This window comes from Bos indicus x Bos taurus, chromosome 11 (assembly GCF_003369695.1).
Source record: "Bos indicus x Bos taurus breed Angus x Brahman F1 hybrid chromosome 11, Bos_hybrid_MaternalHap_v2.0, whole genome shotgun sequence".
Lineage (NCBI taxonomy): Eukaryota > Metazoa > Chordata > Mammalia > Artiodactyla > Bovidae > Bos > Bos indicus x Bos taurus.
Window position 1 is genome coordinate 70,889,250 of NC_040086.1, and position 14,010 is coordinate 70,903,259.

At 48.7% G+C, this 14,010-nt stretch overlaps 1 protein-coding gene across 1 annotated transcript in view; it reads right to left on the minus strand.

The window, feature by feature from the left end:
* The window catches only part of PLB1 (phospholipase B1), a 102,909-nt gene extending 91,113 nt beyond the window's left edge, over positions 1-11,796 (minus strand). The window contains exons 1-7 of the mRNA XM_027554461.1: positions 11,712-11,796; positions 10,776-10,825; positions 6,961-7,001; positions 6,333-6,376; positions 2,909-2,999; positions 2,496-2,547; positions 537-623 (exon numbers count right to left, since the gene is read on the minus strand). Coding sequence (XP_027410262.1) covers positions 537-623; positions 2,496-2,547; positions 2,909-2,999; positions 6,333-6,376; positions 6,961-7,001; positions 10,776-10,825; positions 11,712-11,796 — 450 coding nt within the window. The remainder of the gene's footprint in view (positions 1-536; positions 624-2,495; positions 2,548-2,908; positions 3,000-6,332; positions 6,377-6,960; positions 7,002-10,775; positions 10,826-11,711) is intronic.
* Positions 11,797-14,010: the final 2,214 nt, after the last annotated feature.

Genomic DNA, 14,010 nt, shown 5'->3' on the forward strand with positions numbered 1-14,010 from the left:
CTGATGTCAGCATTTAAATAAAACTGGAGCTACAAGAGGCAAAATGCTCTTTTATCAGAAAGTGAATTTTCCTCAGTTGTAGAATGATCAACTCAGTTTATCTATATTATGGTTTCCTTTTCCTGATAGGATGGTAAGTTAAAAATTCCCCCATAGCTCAGTGGTAAAGAATCCTCTTGCAATGCAGGAGTTGTGGTTTTGATCCCTGGATTGGAAAGATTCCCTGGAGGAGTACATGGCAACCACTCCAGTATTCTTACCTGGAGAATCCCCACGGACAGAGGAGCTTGGTGGCCACAGTCCATGGGGTTGCAAAGAGTCGGACACAACTGAGTGACTAAGCATGCATATATGCATGTCCTTCAATATGGTTCCTTGACCCTTAGATATCTGTCCGTCTGTCTACCTGCCTGCCCTAACTTGGAAATATGTGCCATCAGGCCCAGCCTGCCAGGTGCAGGTCAGTCAGGTTTAGTTCATTCACTCGGCACCCACCCCAGCATCTGCAATCCCTCTGCCTCCCGCCTGCGGTTTACCTGTTGGGTGGAGGAACACAGGTGACACTGGCTAGCATTACTGAAGAACACGTTGATGAGCTTCCAATCATTTTGAAAGTCAAGTTGCTGTAAAAAAGAAATAAAGGATGATAGCATGAAAAAGAGATGGCAGGGAATCCTGGTGCCAAAAGAGCTTCTTTCTTTGCATGTCTTTTGATTTCATACAACCCCTCCCAAAACCATATGTATGGGTTTTTTCAAAAGGAGACATACAGAGTAGGCATTTAAAGCTGTAGAACTTTAGAATCCGCTAGATCAGAATCCCCAAGATCCGTGGCTCAGACGGTAAAGAATCTGCCTGCAATGCGGGAGACCCGGGTTCAATCCCTGCTCTAGAAGGCAATATGGAAAAATTCATCAAAACTTTTTTAAGAGGCTTACCATTAGATCCAACAATCCATTTCCAAAAATGAGTCTTAAGGAAATGGATGTGTGAAAGACTTAGCTACAATGATGAAGCCTTGTCATAAGAGTCAAAAGTTGGGAACAATATAAATGTCTAAAACAGAGGATTGCTGTGTAAACTATGGAATGCTCATGACATGAAATACCATGCGACTGTTCAAACAGTGCTGGAAAGCATATTGCCATCAGCAGAAATATGATATCAAGAAAAGCAGACTGTAAAAAGTATATACATCAAGTAACGGCTATTTTATAAAATGTATACAAACGTATGTGCTTGGAAAAATTATGCAAGGGAATGTACACCGTCAACAGTAATTATCTCTAGACATCAGGTTTAAGGATGCTTTGGGATGGTTTCAGTATTCTTTTGTTTATCTGTGTTTTCTGATCTTCTCTAATGAACATGTGTTACTTGTGGAACAAAAAAACAAACTTCTGTTTTGTAAGAGGCAGCATGGTGCTCTGGAGGAGCATTAGATGTGAATCAGGCACTTTCGATTTTAGCTCTAACTAACTGGCTGTGAACTCAAACAGGTCATAAGACTTTCTGGGGCTTCAGTTTCCTCATCTGTAAAATGACAGGATTTGATTCAAGACCTCTAGCCATTCTCCAGAATGTTATGATCATTCCAGAAATTTGAGAAGTCTGTAGTTTGGAAGAAGCCACTCTTTATAGCATTGCTCCTATATTTGCCCCTCTCCTTGTATATATTGGGATGACCTGGCTTGAACACCCTGACTCTTTAATGAATGCATGGCTGGCTGAGACAGTGGCTTCCCTTGGTTCCAGTGGTTCAGGCTAAGTCCCTCATTAAAAGCTAGCTTGGTAGCAGATCTTGCCTGGATTCGATACTTGTCCATAAGGAGAGCACAACAGATTAGAGGCAGCTTATTACAAACTCATATATGAGCTTCTGAGTAAAGGGTGTCTACACTGCTAGGAGTGTGGGGACTAGGGCCCCAGGATGCATGTGACAGAAGCCTCCACCCAAGAACTAGAATGGGTGTGATGATTAATAATGACAGGAACAGTCTCTTTAACGACAATGACAGCTGTGGGCTGGCACTGGGCACTGCCTCTGTGCTAGGCGCACCCAGCACCTCACTGAATCCACCCCAAGCCCTGCGCTGCAGGCCCTTGTATTATTCTCATTTCATAAATGGGAAAACTGAGGCTTAGAGAGGTTAAGTGCCTTACCCAGCATCACACAGCTAATAGGTGGAAATTCAGGATTCATCCTCCAACAGGTGTCCCTCTAGAACCCTAGATTTCAACCACCTCACTGAGCAAGAAGTTATTTAGTTCATCTGCCGACTTCGATGGGACCAAACTGGGGATATGAGAAGAGGTCCTGTGTTCTACTGGCCTCCAGAGGATACCAGGGGCAGGGGTGTTCTTGGAGGGCCCAGGCCACACTGGTTGCCAAGCTCAGGGCATGATGGCTGCAGGGCCTTGGTTGCCTGGTGTCTTTGGTCTGATGGCCTCCCAGCAGATAGAACAGCCCCCAGCAGAGTCGGATGGATTCTTACCTGGTTCTCTTTCATGTTCCTCACCAGGTCTTTGGCCTGAATCCACAAATCTCTGCACAGAGGGAAGGGAGCCAAGAGAAAAGTCAGTTAAACACAACTTTGTCAGGGACTGAAAGCTTGCCGCCTGCCCCAGCCTACGCACAAGGCTCTGAGCAGGAGGCTGCATTGCACCCCTCCTGAGTCCTGGAAGGCAGACACTGACCTGATTTTTTTATTAGGCCCATCAACAGACTAAAGTCAGCACAGGAGACACATTTCGGCTTTGACTTAACACAGATCTCTCTTTTAAAGCCTCTTTGACTCTTCCAGCACCACCACCCTCCCCCCAACCCCACTTGCCATCAAATCCTCCCATCTAGATGCCAAGGACGACAGGTTGCCCAGCCCTGCAGAGAGCCAGAAAAAGAACTTACTCAGCAGCATCATGGTGTACCACTTCTGTCCCAAGAGTGCATATGGGCTTCAGAACAGATGGGCTGAAGTATCTGATGACATCTGAAAGGACTAAAGAGAGAGCTGGTTTGAGGCTGTGTTCCCGGCAGCCGGTGGTCACCTGTAAAGACTGACCCACTCTGGTGAGGTGCCAAGGTCACTGCCCCTGCCCCAAAGCATGACCTGCCTTGGGCTGTGAGGTCCACCTTGTAGCAGGCCCTTAGAAGTGAACGGAGTTGAGAAAAAGGAGCATCCATCGGGTGCCAGGCCAGCCAAGTGCTAAGCCCTGAGGTGTGTGTGTGTGAAGGGAAACCGAGGCTGGGGGAGGCTACACCAGCTACCCGAGGTGGCTGGGATCTGAGCCTGAGCACTCAGATCCCACAGTTCTTCACTGTCCTGCACTGTGTACTTGTTAGGGAAAGTGTGCTGGGATGGGGGACTCGGCAGGCTGCCTCCCTGCCCTCCCTCCTCCTGAGAGTGACAGCAGAGCGGGAAAGCTCCGGGGAGCACACAGAAGATGCGTCCCAGAGCTGACAGCCAGAGGACCGCTAAAAATAGTGCTGTCAGGAGCAGTTAGGCTGTGTCTGCTCCAGAGAGAGGAGAGGGCAGACGGGAGAGTGTCACGGCAGCCAAGTGGTGTCCCCCTCCCTGGCCCCCCTTTCTACCGCCCCCATCCACAAGTGCCTGGGGCTTTTTGGAGCAGAATCCAAAAGACAGCTTTAGAGGGGCTGCTTTTGAAGGAAGCTGACACTGTGCAGGTAGCAGAAAGAGAAGGGGCAGGAGAGCGGGAGTTGTCCACTGGGCTTTGTCTGCTTGGGCAGCCCTCTCAGTCACCTGGGGCCACAACTTCTTCATCCTCAACCCAAACTCATGAGCCTCCTTTATGGTGCCCTGACCGGCCTGCGGACGGAGCCCACCCCCCACGCGTGGTGGGAACCCAGAGCTGAAGGTGACAGGGTCAGTGTGGGTGTGTCTGTGTGAGAGTGTGCATGTGTGAGTGGATGGGGGATGGGGCACTTTCTCTTCCGCACATCAGGAGGGTCTTTGAGGATGAATGACAAAACAGCCTGCTGTGACATATTTGAAAGTGAACGGCTCTCCAGGTTAGTGAGTGAGTGAAACTGTCTGACTCTCTGTGACCCCATAGACTACACAGTCCATGGAATTCTCCAGGCCAGAATACTGGAGTGGGTAGCCATTCCCTTCTCCAGGGTATCTTCCCAACCCAGGGATGGAACCCAGGTCTCCCGCATTGCAGGTGGATTCTTTACCAGCTGAGCCACCAGGGAAGACCAAATTAAGGGTGTTTGTAAAACACTGCTTCTTTGTGATCAAACATGGCCTTGGGTCTTTTCACACCAATCTGCCCGTTATTTTATTCTAGGGCTGCTGGCACCTGCTCTGTCTTGGTTACCCCTCTCTGGAGTCAGAACAAAGGATGCGGGCTGTGGGGCTGGGCCACCTGGTTCCTAGGGACTCTGCCACATACTGACCGTGTAACTTTGGGAAGGTCTGTTTACCTCCCTGAGACTCAGTTTTCCCCTCTGCACAATGGCACAATGGCTGTGGTGTGTGAGAAGACACAGCTAGACTGGAAGGGCTCTAAGGTTCTGGGGTTGAAGGACAGATGGGCTGAGCTCGGGCCTCCATGCCCCTGTAGCACTTTCTTCTGGAAGACCAGTTGCTCCTCTGTGGGCTTGACTACCCAATATTGCCCCCTCCCTGGCCCATCCCTCTTAGTTAGACTGGCTTCACTGCCAGCTCCAGGTGAGTCCTGTCCCTAAGGGCACTCAGGTGCACCTGCCCTCACTGCCCTGCCTTCTGCTGCTCCTCTGGCCAGTGGGGCTCCTGGCCATGCTGTACTTAATGGAGGGCTAGCAGGATTTGTTACCAGGTTGTGCAGGGACCCCCAAAATGGAGACAGACTGAGAAATCAGGTAAAGCCATAGCTGTGCTTACGGTTTCAGGATCTAAACTACATCCCATCTTCCTAGACTCCCCCAAATACACCACTTCGTTTCTATTTTCCTACCAGTTAAAGGTAAATAGGGCCAAACCTAGCCTGAGCTGAGACAGTCACCAAGTCACAGGGGCCCGCTCCTTCTGAACCCTTGACCCTTTGCAAGAGGACCCCTCCACCGCTTTGGCCACCAATGTCCCCTCACCTGTCGATCAGATCCTGGAGGGCTGGACACCAGGCCTCTGCCTCCCCTGATGGATGGCAAGGGCAGATGGCAGGACCAGTGTCTTATTTATCCCTCACTCTGCAGGGAGCCTCATAATTCCCAGGTCCTTGGTGACATTTATGGGCTGAACTGACAGGGCACCAGTTACCTCACTTGTTATTATGCTCTGCTCGAGTGTCAGCTCAGGAGAGCATTTGCATTGCCACCCGAGTCTTTTCACTCTAATTATGGAGTGAAAAGTGGTATTCTTGCTCTTGGCTTCTGAACACCAGCCATAGATGACTATCCACCAGGCTAATTCAGCTGGCATTAAGGCACTCAGGGGTTTCAGGATGACTTAATCGAGTTGCAAGGAACCTCTGATATTAAGTAAAAAAAAAAAAGAAACATGCTACATATAACATATTCCTAAGAACATTCATATATAAAAGGCCAAAATGTTAACGGACTTCCCTGGTGGCTCAGACAGTAAAGCATCTGTCTACGATGCGGAAGATCTGGGTTACTGATTATCTGACTCCTTGCAACTCCATGGACTGTAGATGCCAGGCCCCTCTGTCCATGGAATTGTCCAGGTAAGAATATTGGAGTAGGTTGCCATTTCCTCCTCCAGGGGATCTTCCTGACCCAGGGATCAAACCCAGATCTCCTGTATTGCAGGCAGATTCTTTACCATCTGAGCCACCAGGGAACCCCAATGATTATCTCTAGATGGAGGGATTATGGTTAGTTTTCATTCTTCTCATTTCACTTTGCTGAAGCCAATTGATATATCTATTTTGTAAGTAAGGGGAGTTACTACAAAATGAAATGAACTGATAATTGGAGCTGGGTCTTCTCCTGGGTGTGGTGGTGGGGGCAGTGAATGGTGGACAGTTTCCAGACAAAGTGCCGTAAGTCCCGCCTTGGGGTCCTGAGGGAGAAGCCGCCTCGGGATTTGGGCCCAGGCACCCCGACCCCTCTCCTACATCCCTTAACCTTAACCCCGTGTCTCTTGGAGTCTTCTCACTCAGGGACCCTCGGACACATCTCTCACGCCTTCAAGGGACGTGACTCTTCACACTCTGGCTCCCTCTCTGTCCTCTCAGAATGCCTCCCCTTTCCTCAGGCCCTGCCACAATGTGGCCAGTAGGGCACATCCTCTTCTTTGACCAAAGGGCTGCTGTGTTGGGAGGGACAGGGACAATCTGGATTCCGGCCATGAAAACACCGAACTCACCAGTCACCACTCCCATGCACGCTTGCGGCTCCTGCTTTTCAGTCCTGCAAGTAGAACAAACATACAAATGTCAGCCTGAGTTTGTCGCCTAGCAATGCTTGCCCTCAACTGCTGTGGTCTCTTTCACCACAGGCTTCGGCTCAGCATTGCTCTGATTCTGGATTTATCCTTCCTGGAGACAGAGGCACACCTCAGAGGCCAATGGAGCTGCCAAAATGGGGTGAGCAGCTCTGGACCCTCCTCCCCGCCCCTCTAGTCTGGTCCCAAGTTGGAAGGGGACACAGACCACCACGTAGAACGAGCCTGACCCTGTTCCAACTCTGCTTGCATCCCCCAGAGCAGAGCACAGAGGCTGGAGGAAGAGCAAGAACCCCTTACTCAGCCCTTCCCGCTGTCCCTCCCTTATTCACCCCAGGGAGCCAGGGGGATTCCCGCACAGAACGCTGGATGAAGAGGCAGGGGTTTGTGTTCTGGTCTCCACTCTTCTGCCTGCCCCTAAGGGAGCCTGGAGCCGGCGTCTCCTCCCTGGCCCTCAGGTCTCCCCACCAATGAAGCAGGGAGACAACAAGAGCTGATCAACCTGGAGGCTCAGCTCAGCTCTGTTGCTCTGGGGTTCCCGAACAATTACCATTCTTGTTCCTCCAGGTCGTCCGTCCCTGAGTCTGGAGGCTGGAAAAGATATGGGGTATGAGCAGCCCAGCCAGGGAAGGTGGCAGAGCCTGTCCTGGGGAGACCCCAGCTGCCTGCCGTACACCCCCTCCCACCAACAAAAGGGAATCCCTGGATCCAGAAAATGGCCAGACCTCCCTGCATTCGTTTTTCAGGGAGAGAAGAAAGGATGTTAAATTTTCTCCAAAGCTTGCTGGTCCAAACTCAGGGAATAACAGGTGTAAACGTTTTCTTTAGATTAGAAAACTGGGTGCGGGAGCTTAGACTTAAATGTGTCTCTGTAGAATGTTAACGTCCTTCATAGAAACACAATAAGTTGTTTCATTGTGACTTTCCATACTCTAAAATAATTAGATAATCTAATACACAATCTAAAATGTGTCTGGTCTGTCTCCCTTGCCTAGAATGAAAACTCCAGGAGGGCAGGAATTTGCCTCTGTTTTGTTCTTGATTATATTCTTCAGACCTAGAACAGCATCTGATGTGTCATAAGTACTCAGTAAATACTCACTCGATACTATTTTTTGAATGAACAATGTAAGTGTTTGATTGTCCTCTTGGTAAAAGCTGAACCACACAGGACTCAGTTGGAGAGTTTCCCTGGTCATAGGGCAGAGGTGAGACCATGAGAATCTTGTCTTTTGTGAGGTCCCAGGGATGCCTGGGGCTTCCCAGATGGTGTTAGTGGTAAAGAACCCGCCTGCCAATGCAGGAGACATAAGAGACGCAGGTTCAATCCTTGGGTTGGGAAGATCCCCTGAAGGAGGAAATGGCAACCCATTCCAGTATTCTTGCCTGGAATATCCCATGGACAGAGGATCCTAGCAGGCACAGTCCATGAGTTCACACAGAGTTGGACATGACTGAGCGACTAAGCACAGAGATGCTTGGAATTGTGCCCAGAACACTGAAAATGTTCAGCACATATTAGCTGTTGTCAATAGTAGTATTTTCACAGGTTCTGACACAAATTCTCTCTCTCAAAACTCCAGGTGTGGTGATCACAGGTGACGATGTACCCTCACTACCTTACACCCAGCCTGCTGCTGCTTCCCTTTAAAGGGCCTGCCTGTCCTTAAGGACCCGGCTTCAAAGACAGCCAGTCAGTCTGTAAAAATGGGCCACATCTCTGGCTCCCTCTGGGGAGGGCAGGCTGACTCTCCTCTGACTGGGATGGAGTCCTCTCTTCTTTTCAGTGAGAGGGAGCGTGAAAAAGTTTTCTGAGGGAAAGTAACACATTAAACAGAAAACCACATGCAAATACAAGTCAGATGAAGTCCTGAGGGAGGCCTGGTTCTGGGGCTGAGGCAAAGGGGTCAGCCTGTGCCTGGCCAAAGTGGACGTGACTGACAGTAGAGGTTTTCCTCAGAAAAGCTGGATGGGGGTGGTGAGGGGAAGGAAGGGAGAGAACGAGAGGAACAAGGTAGAGAGAGTATGGGAGAGCTCAGGGAGAGGTCACAGAGGGGAAGGCTGGAACAAACCCAGCAAACTCCTCTGCCACCATTTTGACAACTGCTGGCCATTTTCCCCCCATGCTCTTCACTGGCTGCATGTTCTGTGGCCCTAGAGACACATAACTGAGACACAAGCCCTGGCTTCAAGGAATTTGATAGAGTGGATTATAACCTCCCTGGCATGGCAAATGTCTGTGACTCTTAGTTAAGAGGGATAAAAGGTCACAGATAGCATACTGCTGCTGCTGCTGCTGCTAAGTCACTTCAGTCATGTCCGACTCTGTGTGACCCCATAGACGGCAGCCCACCAGGCTCCCCCGTCCCTGGGATTCTCTAGGCAAGAACACTGGAGTGGGTTGCCATTTCCTTCTCCAATACATGAAAGTGAAAAGTGAAAGTGTAGTTTCTCGGTCGTGTCCGACTCTTCGCGACCCCATGGACTGCAGCCTACCAGGCTCCTCCATCCATGGGATTTTCCAGGCAAGAGTACTGGAGTGGGGTGCCATTGCCTTCTCCGTAGCATACTGCAGTGTAACCCTATTTAGGTCATACACACTTTCTCTCTCACACACACACCCTATATATTGAAGTGTGTGTGTGTTTGTATATGGCTGTTGAGACAAGAGAATAGGAGATATGAACGAGATCTTCCATTTTTTAATACTATCTCCATGTGTTTTCATTTTTTCCCTATAATGAATGTCTGTCACAAGTGTTAGTTTGAAAACAATTTTGATGACTCTGATCTTTAACACTCTGTGAGGAAAAGGAAGTCCAGAGCAATTAAACAAACAGGTGCTAGCATCGGTCACAAGGAAGTGCTAGGCCTTGGAGCAAAAGCACCGGCTTTCCACCTTCCTTCTTTCTCATTTCACTATCTTCCATTGTCTTTCCCTATCCTGATGTCTTTCATAAACCAGGCTGAGTTCATGAGAGCTGACTCTCAGGGCAGACAGAGGCAGGCAGCCTCCTACGAACTGTGCTCTTGGGGCTTATCCTGAAGGTTGAGGATAATGATCGGGGGCTGGGAGACCATCATGGACTGAAAGCATCTCCCAGCACCCTGGGCTCCCAGGAGGAGAGAGGGTGAGCTGAGTGACAGCAGGAGCTGCGAGGCTGAATAATTCATGAGTCAAAGAACTCTCTCAGAGCCAGGACCAAAGAGTGGAAACTGCTGATTGGTTTAACTTTAGAAACCTGGCTTGGAGTGGAGAGTTCCCTGCAGGGAATTTCCCTGCCTCAGGAAGGAGAATGCGTGAGTCCTCCAGCCAGTGTCACGCTCTCGGCTCTGGGGACATACAAGCTCGGCAGCGGCAATGTGCTCCTCGGGGCAGAAAATCTCTCTTCTCATTATTCCCACCTCTCCTTTACATCCCTCCTGCTGGGACACCTCCGCCTTCACCCTCATCCATGTGCACGCACGTACACACACCGTCACACTTGCAGGCTTAACCCCACCATCACAAGTAGCAAAGAACAAGGGTGGGAGCCCTGGCTGAAGATTTCACTGGGCCCTGGTCAGTTTTTCTAATGTGAAGTCTTCACCTATGGCCAGTGCTGTGTGCAGGGAAGTAGGATATAGCAAGGAGGCAGCCTGGGCCAGGGGCAGGGGCTGAGGCTGCAGGGGTGCAGAGGGCAGCAGTGACACAGAGGACAGGGGGAAGGAAACAAGGTGGGCAGAGATGGGAGGAAGACATGGAAGGGGAGAGGCGAGGGTGTACTGGTTCAGGTGTGAGGGGTACAGGGCAGAGCTGAGAACACCTGACTAGTGGTCCATGCAGCTGGGACTGCTGGGACTTGAGGGGCAGCAGTGCTAAGACCAGAGCAGTGGGGCTGCGGGAAGCCAGGACTGAAGCCTCCGCTCTTCCTGCTTATCCCTCTCTCCTCTCTCCATCCTTCCCTTATTGCTCCCTTTCTCAGTTCCTGACCACATAAAACAATACCACTTCAAAGTTATTAGCAAAGATGGGTATATTTTTAAAAATTTGCCAAGCAGGTAAGGACATTTTTCTTTTCTATCTCATAAGTAGATAGTTTAAGAGATTGCTTTTAAATTTCTGTGTGATTTTTGGCTTATTTATCAATAGGTTTGATTTACTCATGAGAAAGTTCAAAAGTTTCTTCATCCTAATGTAAAGAGAGTCAGTCACTCAATTTAAAACAACAACATCAACTCAGAACCCTAGATTTTAGGATTTTTCCAGTTCAGAGAATGTTCTCTCTCCCCAGGTGAAACATTCTTCCTGGTTACTAGGAGCTCATTCAAAGAATCCTCAGTCCCAAACCCCACCTCCCACCTCCATCTCCTTGCTATACTCACGCTGCCAATGGCTGCCACAAATTTAATATCAGAAGGTCTCAGAGAGTGAACTGCAAAGACAAGAACCCATGTAAGAAGATCAGATCTACATTTTGCACAGTGTGGGCCCAGGATGCTAAATGGGAGAAGCAGACCCAAGGCCCTCACCCCAAGAATGCCCCAAGGTTGGCCATGGGAGGGGGAATCTGAAGACCAAGAAGTCACTGGAAGCCCTAAACCTGCTCCAAAGAGGCTCAGTCCTCAGTGGAGGCCACACTGCTGACTGGTCTCAGGATCTCCAAGTAGGAGATCCCATGGAAGGTTATTCACGAACCTCCTTTCCTTCTCACCTGGCGCTCTTTCTGCCTCTCACTTCCCTCTATCCCTTGACTCTGCATTTCTCGGCCACCATTAATAAGACAGCAACACAGAAAAATGAAAACCATTTGGGTTCAAAAGGGATCATGTCGGCTTGGAGGCTTGCCAGAGAACAGGGCTGTGAACAGCCCTCATAAATATCAGACAAGAGCTGCAGGAAGCCTCCACCACCTACTTGGGTCACTAGCATCCTTAAAATTAAGTTTCCTTAGAAACCACTGATATATTCCTTGGTCATGTTATGGGGGCATTAAGGGTAAGCCTCCTAAAGAAGCCACTTCCTAAGAAGTACGTCGATTTCTTTTTCTAACCACACTTGTTATGTGACAGAATAGTAAGAATAGCATGCTTAACTGGAAATCCTGGTAAGCCAGTACAATGCAAACAAAGCCATTAAACACAGTCCACAATGCAGCCATGTAAGATGATAAAGCTGGAGAAGAGGACCAGCTCAACAGCAACATTCATAGCATCCAGGTATTAGATGAACCTAACCCATTATAGGAAAAAATATGTCTAGAGCAGCCACTGCGGCTACATTACAGGATTGGGAAGGTACGTGCATAGCCAAGATCCAACCCACAGCTCCTGTGACGTGGTCCACCCACCTGGAGGTGAGCTCCCAGGGGTCTCCTTCACCCAGGTAAAGCCACCATGGGGCCATGTTGGTTTTATCTCTTGAGTGGTGTGTTGGGCTGTGTCCCTCCACAGAAATGACTGAGGATATTAAAAGAGGAGGGACTGAGAACAGGGAGAAGAGGGAAGATGTGAACAGCCAAAGGTGCACGTAGAGTGGGGCTCAAGCCTCTGCCAGCCACACCAGAGAGAAGATGCTGGCCTTCCTGGCTCATGGCTCAGGGTCACGTACCTGTGTTAGAAGGCACGCTGGATCCTGGAGAAGGCACATTCTCTGGGTTGCAAAAGAATGAAAAACTCTTCAGGCTCTGCCCCTGAAACCAAATGTCAGAAATATCAACTGCCTTGTAAGGGAATGTTACAGGTCCTGAAAACTTGATGTAGAGATGACCATGTGCTTATTCTATGAGGCTCAAAATCCAGAAGCAACAATTGTCCATAGTCATGCTCTTTTAACCCTATATCCAGTTCACTTAGTAAAAGGAGACATATGCCTGTTGAGAACGATTTTAGAGGTGGCAAGTAAGGATGCCTCAGAACAGTAGGGTAGAGAGGGAGGGAGGCAGGATAAAGAATAAAAACCAACTGGTGATAATGAGAAAGTTCTGGAGATAGAAAGTGCTGACAGGTACACAGCAATGTGAATGTACTCAATGTCACTGAACTGTACACTCAAAAATGATCGATTTTATATTATGCATATTTTATCACAATAAAAAGGAAACCATGAAGAGACCCAATATATCTAGACTAAAAAATTTTTTAATCTCTTCTATAGTGTTATATTTTTTGAATTATCTACTTTCCTTCTTTAAATTTGATTGCTTATACAAAAGCGGGTATATGGGGCATTAAGTTATTTAAAGCTGGGAATTGGATAAAGTGGAAATTGGGAGACTCTTGTGTCCCTACTGGAACAGAATGTGTCCTAAGCCCAGAGGGGCTGCTGAAAGCAAGTGTGTGTAGTGGGGGGAGGGCTGGTCCTCAAGACCACTTGGCTGCCTCAGATGCCCATGTACATCCAAAGCAGCCTCCACTTCTGGGAATCAGGTGGAGGACTTTGGGAAAGGAGGTCATATGTATTCTCCCCAGAACCGAGAGTAAAAGGGGAAATATTCCAATGGGGGAAAATGTGCAGTAAATTGGTTGCACATCTGTGACCAGGAGACACAAGTTAATTTCTCATGAATTACTGATTTCAGTAAGAGATAAAGCATTTACTCTCAACTCTTATCTTGTAGATGTTCTGGGAAAACCTCACCCAAATGACTTCGGATAACTCACAGCATCTGCTTCAAGGTTCACAGAGATAACCAGGCTGTTTATAAGTCTTTCTGGGCACTTCTGGGAACTACCTGCTCAGTCTGAAGAGATTTTGAGCCCCAAATTCCAGGAGCTACAGTTATGCTGCCTCCACTCTGCCAGGTAACCTGCCTGTCCCAGGGGAAGCAGCTCACTTCGTCTATACCCCCAAGGCCTCAGGGAAGGGCCTGTCAACTTGTATCAAGACTAGGACTCACCCTTCAGAAGGGAAGTCACTACCTCTCCCATGAAGACAAAGCCCTTACCTCTGGCCACAGCTGCTCTTCCAATGTGTTCTCTCCAGGGGAAGTATGGGCCTGGGTCGTTCCTAAAAGAAAGCAAGAACTGTCCTGGTTATTTATCTGGAATTAACTCCCTGCTCTAGATTCACAGCTTTCGTGCTTTTCCTCTCCACCCTACCTATTTGCCCTGCTCATTAATGTGCCTTGTGTTAGGAACGTCCAGGTTCCATTCCTCCAACTATCACCTCCATTGTTTGGGACCCTGTACATCCATTAATGCAGCCTCTTAAGGCAGAATCCCTAGGTTGAGAAGCAAAAGTGTCATCTGGGAGGGGTTAGCAATAACCCTATATCTTGCACAGACACATTACTGCAGATTGCTTTGTGGGTTCCTTAGTGAAGGGCAGAACTCTAGGGGAGAGTGATGTTGGACAAATAACCGCTGTTGTTTGGGGATCCGGGATGAATCAGGGAAAGCGGAGGACATTCTGGAACAGTCTGAAGGGTGATGTGAGCTTAAGACAAGAGCTAATAGTGGCATTCCCAATAGCCATGACTGTACATAATAGCTGGACAAGGGCTGTCTTCAGACATCTTACTGAACATGAAATGAAGAGGAAGAAAAGGCAGGTGGAGAGACTGCTAAGACACTGTTCTCGTCCCAGCTTACTTCGTGCCAGTCTTTTAAAACTTGGTTT